The sequence below is a fragment of the Opisthorchis viverrini genome, assembly GCF_000715545.1.
Source record: "Opisthorchis viverrini unplaced genomic scaffold opera_v5_137, whole genome shotgun sequence".
NCBI classification, from domain to species: Eukaryota; Metazoa; Platyhelminthes; class Trematoda; order Opisthorchiida; family Opisthorchiidae; genus Opisthorchis; species Opisthorchis viverrini.
In genome coordinates, this window is record NW_008751790.1 from 324,633 (window position 1) to 333,929 (window position 9,297).

Sequence of the window (9,297 nt, forward strand, 5' to 3'; positions counted from 1 at the left end):
CTTTAGAACGAGCTTGCTGAGCGTGTATTTTCGTGCTTCTTCACCAGACACCGATGTCGCAAACAAAAATCCATTAGTTCCGAGGCTTAGCTATAAGAAACTGCATCCGTAAGGGAAGTGTTTTTGACAGTGATTATTTCTTCTGATTTTTGAAGGACGGAAGGAATATCCTACGCACACCACGGTCATACTTACCCTCGAACCAAGAACATGAGTTGTATTCGTCTGGTGTACAGCTGTTCATGAAACCTACCAGTACAAATAGAACAGACTGACCAAACTGGCATCAGACAAATGCAAACAATTATCACTGCCAACACGGGGCACTACGAAACCGACCACAGGTACCAAAAGACTGTGAAGTGGTATTAGGAAGCAAGTCATCTAGGACATGAATTCTCAATGGTCAATAAAATAGAATAAAATCGTATTTACAATAGGAAAATACGTAGGGTCTCATCGCTGGTACTCAGGTGTCTCTTTGACGAGCATTTGTCTCCCAATGAAAGGCTTTTCCGGAGAGGTGAGGGGAAACAGAGGACAGCGTTCAGTTGGATTTTCATCTGGGTTCTAAGATATGGGGAAAAGAGACCAAGTTCACCGTATGAGGACGGCCTTTAATCACCAAATGGGTAATAACTCAGTAATGACTTCCACTAACTGCTAGTACCACTTCGCTGTAGACTTCTGGTGGTGTATGTAAGGTGTTTGGTCAGACAGAGGCATTTCTCAATAATATGTACCAAAACAAAAGCGTTCCGGTGCTGCCTACTTTCGGTGAACAGCTCTAACTCAGCTCACAGTAAGCTTGACGACAGCAACAGAGACCAACTGGTAGAATAAGACACAACTGAGGGGTGAATTCACATCACGGGGACCAAACCCCTAAAGTGAGCATTATTTAGAACGAACTCTTGTCTTCACATTGTTAGAGGGTCGGTCTTCTGGGGGGGTGGGCACGAATAAGCCCAATACCCTGCTCTCCTAAGACGGCAAGTTTTAGTGGGATCACCGTATTTGGTTGTTTTATTAATTCCTCTATGGCCTTGAGCGATGCAACGAATAGAACAGACAAGAAAACAACCTAACCACCGCAACGCTACACTACACAGCATAACTGTAGTTAATCTGTTTCTCGTTAATTGGTGTGCTAACCACTCTGTTTACCTCTACATTCTATAGTTATTAAAACGATTAAATGCCTCTGCACATCGTTCTTGTCTCTGTTCAGAATTCCGAAAGAACAAGCAACACAGTCTTGGATGACGGACACAAGCCAAATTATCCAACATTCACAACAGAAACCCTTAATACACACAGGAAGCTGACAACAACGCCATATTGGAAACGGAACAAGACGGACAGCGGTAAAAAAAAGAAACTGACCTGCTGCTTCGACAATCTGTGTCGGGTATTTTGTGACTTAATCAGCTGAACTATGAATGACTCAGTACATTTTAAATCGAACACAATACAGTGGGAGACACCGAAAGTGCTGTCAGCGAGGTTTCTCTTTGGAAGGGACGGCTGCTCTGAGTCACCTATACCCCCTACACAGCCCTAAATAAACATGAAGAGCTTTGATGCTTCAACCAGAATGAGATATCTAGCGATCCGACACAAGCAAGTCGTCCTATAAATAATCCCACATATGGAGAACATCCTATTACAACGACTACTTACGGATACCCCGTTTTTTATTGAAATAGTTGGGGGCATTCCTCAAGGACAATTTCCAGCCACGGAGTGGGAAGTTTTATCTCAGCGAAACGGAGCAGGTGGATAATTAGTAGCATGTTCGAGTGATTTCAGTTTGCTTCGCTGATAGTGCTATGCATGCGTGCATTCATTACGTGCAGTTCATGAGTGCATACTCGGAGTGGAAATCGGATCGTGATAACGTCACATCCAACATCTCTTAACTGCCAATCCGTTAACTTGGAAATGACTGGTCGGATTACCAGTTCCATCGTCTCGGCTGTAAACCATTATTGGCAGACAGCTTACACCGGTTTACGAGGCGTACATAACTCCCATTTAGTAGCTGAAGCCTGTCTTGAGAGTGAGGAAATTCATAATGACAATGTGATAAATATACACAATCAAATGCCGTTCCGTCGCATCGTTAGCACCATCCCACTCCAAACTCTCCGGATGTAAGCAAAGATGAACCGGGTTTGCGTATATAAGTGTGGAAAAGAAAATTTCGAGTGTGCGACAGGGAGTGATAAGAACAAGATGAAGGCACATAGAAGTAGTACCAAACAATTGAGTGGCAAATGTTCCAGCTGTCTGTCGAAGCCATACACTAGCACATTACAAGTGTGAATTGATAACTGAGTGCAACTTCCACGAACAGCCGAAGCAACCATGGTCCAGTGGTTTGAAACCTCAGACAGTTGCAGGCACATCCAGGCATATCAATTCGTAAATCATGAGAGCGGTTAGTCGCCATAACAATTTTACACTGCCTGTTTCGCCATTGGCTGCTTCCTAAAATGAGACCAGTTGTCATCCGTTAGTTGAGTCCGAGTCGCTATGACCTTAGCATTCGCTAGTAACGCGTCGGAAGGAAGTGAGTGTAAGCTGTGAGATAACTAGGTGGACTTGTATATCCACGCAGATAGGCTCAAACAGTTGATTATTTCGCGGTACAGTACGTGTGGAGCGCAATAAAACAGGGTTTCGATTTCACAGGAAAACAACGTGGATTTCCTTCAGGTGGGTGAAACTAGCAACACATGAGTCCTAAGCATCAATATGGAACCTAACGAAGTAGAAATTCTAAGATGGCATAAAAGCTCATAAGACCCTGCTAATGAGATCACCCGTTGCTTTTCGTCCCCTCAACTTAGTTGCTAGAATTCCAGCTGAATCGGTTGGGAAGCATGAGCTTAAGTAACCCTTGTCCTCAATGATTAATGCGTAACCCGTAAAGTAAGATCGTGGGACAATACTGAGTAGTACCTCTGGGAAAAGTGATGTCTGCAAGAAAGTTAAAGCCATTTGTATGGTCGTTGGAGTTGACCGAAAGAACCATATCATAATTTCCCATATTCAGTACTGTGTTCCCTTCGTCACGACAAAATACCTCGATCCACCAACTATACGAGAAGTCCGTCAGGATAAGCAGATATCTGCAGGTGCAGAGCTCATGAGGATACCGCTGCAAAATTTATTTTCAGAGGTTTCCTTTAAAAATTAAGCAAGGTTTCGTAGTCTTGCAAGTACATTGTTAGGTTTTCCTGGTAAGGGAGTGTTAGTGATATTGTATTGCTGAACTATTGAAATGGATTGCTATATTGTTAAACTGTTGGAATCAGCTGTAGAAGGGAATGTCAGTCACTTGTCAGAATTTATAATTTACCAGGATCTTTGACACAGTAAGGAAATGACTCACAAACATGGGTAAGAAAAGCTACTTTGTTCTAGTTCGGCAGATGAGCTTCTAAGAGGATCAACCATTAAGTGTTCGAAGCGGTGTTTAAAGGTGGTGAGTATGGCTATGTAGTAGCTGCTAGAATTCACCAAGATGGTCAGAACCAGTGAAAAGCGATTTCGAGTCAGCACAAACAACCAGAGCTTAAAACTGCCCGAAACGTCTGAGTTCATACTGAGTAGGTATCCATTCTGCTTTAAAAAATAGATGCATCATAATGCAGAATGAACGGTAGCGTGCTTTTGTCCATTATTTAAGTTCACTTTAAAACAACGTATACAGCGCGTATAACTTTGCAAATATCACCTTGTTTCAGGCTCGACATTCAACCCTCATTTCAGTGGTAGAACAGCACTAATTATTCAGAAATCCAATTGAGCTAGTTCTATCGACCGACAATAAGCAAAACAGTCACAAAAAGCTGACATGTGATGTAACCCTGTCGAGTGATTATTTCACTGACGCTCTGAATTCGAGTCACTTCTGATCTCGAGTTGAATTGCAATGCTAAGTGGAGTCATCAGGTTGGTAGTAACATATAGAGCAAAGGAGTGGGCTTCGGTCACCAGTCACTGTTGTTATTGAATGAATTCTCGGTCTTCAAAATGTTGCTAAATAAATAAATGTTCCGAAATGAGATAGTTGCGACTTTAAAAACTGATAGTTCGTCAGTTCTGTAAAGTCAAACCTAATAGTTTGCCACCACTGTTCGGTTCATGCCGGTTACCTCGTAATGTACTACGAGTAAAGCATCTTTAAGCTAAACTGCACTAGATTCAACTGCTGGTCTGTTTAGTTGCACTTCTTAGTTTGTTAATCAGAGCCGTGGTTCGTAAGAAAGTTGCATGAGGATTACAAGATATAAAACCCAAACCGATCGACTGTAGATACGGATTGCCGCATATGTTCAGATTACGCAAGATATAATTCACTAACCACTGAAGAGGAATTGACCGTGAGTGTATTCGCCTACAGGGAGATTTAGTTGCAAGCATTAAACCATAGTCGAGGTGGGAACCACCCATGATGAAAGCTTTACAACCAAAGTGCCCATCCCGGCGAACAAACCACAGAACAGTCACAGGCCAGTTTCCCATATCTTATTGTAGTCAATCAACTGAAAATAGCCACACAAACAAGTATCCAGTTAATCAGAAACCAGAACCACTGAGATCAATTGTCCGAACACGGTAATGTTAGACAGAGTCATGTGATCAGTAGCTAAGCCGCAAACGATGAAGTGGATGACTCAACGAAGCTGGTGATTGCGATAGTCCTCTTGCACGTTACAGTTGAGATTGGCCAACTGGTTGAAATAAACAAATCCATTGCTGACAGTGATAAGCTTAGAAGCGTCTTTTGATTAATAATACTTAGAATTGGTATTTCAGGATGTATCAAATATCCTCCCCCTTTGCATCAAGAAGCATCCGTGTTGGAAAACAGTGGCGCACCAGCTTGCAATCACTAGCAGTTACTTCAAAAACGCGCTACCATGAACAGGGATAAAAGAAGGAGAGGGAGTACCATAAGGTGTCTAAGCTAAATTAGTCGGAAACCGATGGCAGGAATGGCGCCGATAGCAATCGTCTTACTATGCACTCACAAACTAACGCCGTCCTTCATATCAGCAGCAGGTGACCCGTCTTCGTCACTTGCCTATCGTTTTATCAGTATTTCTTGCCTCCTTTTGTTCTGCACCACAATGAAATTGGCATAAAAAACAAACCAATGTTGTTTCCAATAGCTGCTCCTACGCAGCACCCAACCCAAGTTGTGTTCAAAGCACATAGAAGAAACCGCTTACTACGTCATCCACTTCAAGATGCAAACAGGAAACGATATGAACTGTCAAGACACTTAGATCTTCCCTAGAAGTCTTTCGTGTTTACCCCAATACCAAAAACACCAATCTCTCCGTTCGTATCTTACGTTCCGTAACTGAAGAGAGTGTGGATGAAGACAAATAGCGTAGGTGAACGTTATCGTATGGCTGTTCTAATGTCCTTTAAAATGCTTTAGTTTTGACGGACGTGAAGTTTAATAAAGTAGTGTGCGAGCCAGCAGAATTAATCAAACAAACAAAGACGACACAGCCGCTGAAACCACAGATTAGATACACCAATCCAACTGGCAGTTGCACGTTGCAAAGCCTTCTACTACAATACATCCTAGCGAATAGCCCATTTGGTCAACTTCTAAAGGTAAGTAGAAGTCACCCACGTACCGTTGTTACTTGATCTATCGGATCTTCAAAGAATTCCAGCGGTGGTTTCGGGGAGTTTCTTTGAACAGGTGGGCGTCGGCCGCCTTTAGGGAAGAAACTCCGTGCAGAAAGACTGAAATCTGGAGTAATCTGTTACAGTGTCACGAGCAAAAAAGAAGACATACCCAGGTACACTTTTCCTCGGTCGATGCGGTTTTCACAGCAGGATATTGATCGGAGGAAGCCACACGTACCGCTTCACTCAACGGTTTGGAAAAAGGTGGGTGTAAAAATGTCAGCGGAGGATGTAGAAGCTTCTTTTTACCACGAGGCATGAAATGACCAGGTTCTTCAACATCAAATGCCTGAGAACAGCAAAAAGTAATATATCAGTCAAAACATATAAAATAGTGAATGCGACTGGGAAAGATGAGTTCAACTTTGCTGCTGGAAAAGTAATGAACAATGATTTTGGCTTTTACATTGGCAATTGCATTGGAAAACCTTTCCTTCGACTGCGAAAGGCCCGTATAGAGTCACCTTATTCGTTGTAGATTAAAACAACCGTCGAAAAGTAGATTAGTAAGATCACAGTAATAGTAGTACACCGACAACCATAAATAACGGCTAACCAGAAGAGTTCGAGAGAGTGACCCCTTCGGTTAAAATTTCAGGAGACATGTTTCACAGCGACTGATTCTTGTAACAGAACAAGCTGGTTTCGCGGAGAGCCAAGAACACGGACAACCGCACATGAACGGCCTCAGAGGCGAGATCCGCGGAGGTTGAGACTTAGATGTGATTCAAGTGACGGATGCCAGCAGCGCGATGACGTCTGAGAAATACACTCGAACACTTCTGAGACCGACGGTGGCTCTACATTCACAGTCCACCTTTCTGTTGAAGGCCAGGATTCCGGATTGGAGGTAGCAAGCGCCCAACTGAATTTCCGGTTGAAGTACTGTGTCCAGCGGTCCGATTGTTCTCCTTTGCTAGATATCGGGAAGCCATTTTTATCCCTGATAAGATGAACAGAGACTTCTGAGGAACAGTCGGACGAATCAAATGGAACAACTTGCGTACGTCCCCAGCATTTTTGGCTCTTCTATCTCTTTGGCCTTTCGGTTCCATCAAGCTTCTTGGTCTGCACAAACACCCAGTTTTACCTGGCGTCGGATGATGCGTCAGGTGGAGTTGTGGTTGCGGCTAGGGGGATCTGTCGCTGGGCCTCTAATAGAGACATCGCCCTATCAAAGATCCGATGTTTGGATGAGATTGGCTGAGTAGCGCTCAGAGAAACCTTCTCCCAATGGCCATTTATATCCGACATCGGACCGTCCCGTAGGTGTTTGAGAAGCTGGTTCTGAAAGTTTTATTTGACCTCTCGGTACCCTAGATTCTCAGTGGCTAAACGCGGTGTGCGCTTTTTGAAAAACGCAGTGAAAAGCGGCAGTGTACAAATACATGATCGGAGTCCACGCTGGTGTTCCAGAAAAGCGGTAAGCAGTGATCGACCTTCGCTATCAATAAATAATAAATATTGGTTCAGCTGTAGCACCCTTTCGGTGCCAGGCTGCCATGCCACCCGCAGGAAGCACGAGGGCTGGGATACTGCCAGGTTGCCCACGCATAGACAGGGGAAGTCGAGAGGCAGAGGTCGGGTTCGAACCATGGACCTTCCGGCCAGTGAATTCGCTCTCTAACCACTTGGGCTATCTCGCCACCAATAATCGACGACGATGTGGATTCGGGGCTGGTCAGTTGGTGGGCACCACGTTCTCAGCCGATTTTCGCTGTTCCGTAAGTTGGTGCTGCAAAGGAAGAAACTGTGATTGGCAAACATCTGAACAGGCGATCTCCGTTGCCTGTGCTTCTTGTGTCCAATCCAAGACGACCGCCCAACCGGGCTACAGCATCGCTTGGTTTATCTAGCTAGGCATTGATGTCACCATTAGCCACAACGATTCCCGAGCCTCTAGCCCACTGCAAAAAGGCACTTAGAGTGTCATAAAAACTGTCTTTGGCTTATTCCGAGCTATAGTCAGTTAGGGCGTAAGCACAAACAACAAACAGGTTGCGATGAACCTCACTTCTAGATTCTCCCACACACGTAGGCAAACGAACAGCGCAGAGGAGACTATCAACGAGCATCCAAGCAAGTACAGATGTTTCTGCTCCGTCCCTCAACACAATATCTACCCCACCGTATCCAGCTGCAGAGGCCTCTGAATCACCAGAGGTGCGCAGCCGGAACCTAGGAGAGAGAAGCGGGTCAGTTCGATCACACTACTTGCGTCCTGTTTCCTTAAGGAAACAATTGTTCTTCACAGACAGTATACATCAATCCAGAGGAAATCCAGTGTACGAACAAGAGCCACTTGTTGTCCTGCTCGCTTCAGTGTGTGAACATTAAAGGCACGAATTTACTGCCCGGGAGATCCGTGGTCCGAATCCGACTTCTGCTTCTTGACTTTCTCTGTCTAGGCTTGGGCAACCTGGCAGTATCCCAGCCCTCATGCTTCCTTCTTGTGGCATAGTAGCCAGTCACTGACAGGGTACTACGGCCGAAAGATTTAAAGAGCAGTACCAGTAAAATTCAGCAGAGTACTCCCGAATCAAGGTTCACAAACTTACGTAGCATTCCTTGAGAGCAGACAGGTCAACCAAGTAAATGTACCTTGAAAATCGGGGCGAGATGGTTCAAGTAGTTAGAGCGCAAATTTACTGATTGGAACGTCCGTGGTTCGAATCCGACTTCTGTCTCTCAACTTCCCCTGTCTAGGCTTGGACAACCTGGCAGTATCCCATCCCTTGTGCAACCTTCGGGTGGCATGCCAGCTAGGCACCGAAAGGGTGCTACAGCTGAACGGTTTACCTTGAAAATCCAGGAATGCTAAAATCGTGGGCATTTTGTACGTACGACGTTCTAGGACCTGCCAGGGTCAATCAATCAATCAATTCTTCAGCTATTAACCGTGTGCCGTAGGCACATCGCTGCCAGCCGCTACCGTTTCGATAGGAAGTGATGGAAAAGGGAACATACAAGCAATCCTTGGAGGCGAAGGCACGTTTCGTTTTCGAGAAATACGCTCATTTGCAAATCAATTTGGTTTTCACGACAGACTCAACTGAATCTCTCGTTTATGATGTTCTACAACTGAATGTGCCTCATGTCTCAGTTGGCACGACATTCGAGATATCGCAGTATATTTTCATGAAGGAAACTACTCACAAGGTTGTTGAAAACTCTTCGGCATGTTTCGTTTGTTCATAAATTGGGTAGCTGCGCATTGAAGGCGACAGATTTGATGCACGAGCGCCACGGACAGCGTGACTGAGCAATTTCCGCCAACGTCATTAACCACTGGTGATTTGAGTCCCGGGATCACCATCCAGGAAGGCCCACCCGACTAAGTTTACTGGTTAGTGTTTTCGTACGTCGCTGCCAGGTCCGCCTCTCGGTCGCTTCTACTCAGCACAGGGCTCGGAGAAAAGAGCTCTGCGAGGTAGACAGTCTTCTGGCATGCGTGTTGGGGATATCAATATCGGTCGCTGCCACGCCTCTCGGTCGCTTCTACTCAGCACAGGGCTCGGAGAAAAGAGCTCTGCGAGGTAGACAGTCTTCTGGCATGCGTGTTTGTTGGGTCAATAT

The 9,297-nt window shown here is 44.9% G+C and overlaps 1 protein-coding gene across 1 annotated transcript; it reads right to left on the reverse strand.

Annotated features, from left to right (window-relative positions):
* Positions 1 to 368: 368 nt before the first annotated feature.
* On the reverse strand, positions 369 to 6,010 carry T265_06452 (hypothetical protein; the record flags this gene model as incomplete). The annotated part of the gene is made up of 3 exons (XM_009171720.1): positions 369 to 570; positions 5,667 to 5,795; positions 5,831 to 6,010. 3 exons carry the CDS (start codon positions 5,978 to 5,980, stop codon positions 457 to 459), a joined length of 393 nt encoding a protein of 130 aa, XP_009169984.1.
* Between the last annotated feature and the right edge of the window lie 3,287 nt (positions 6,011 to 9,297).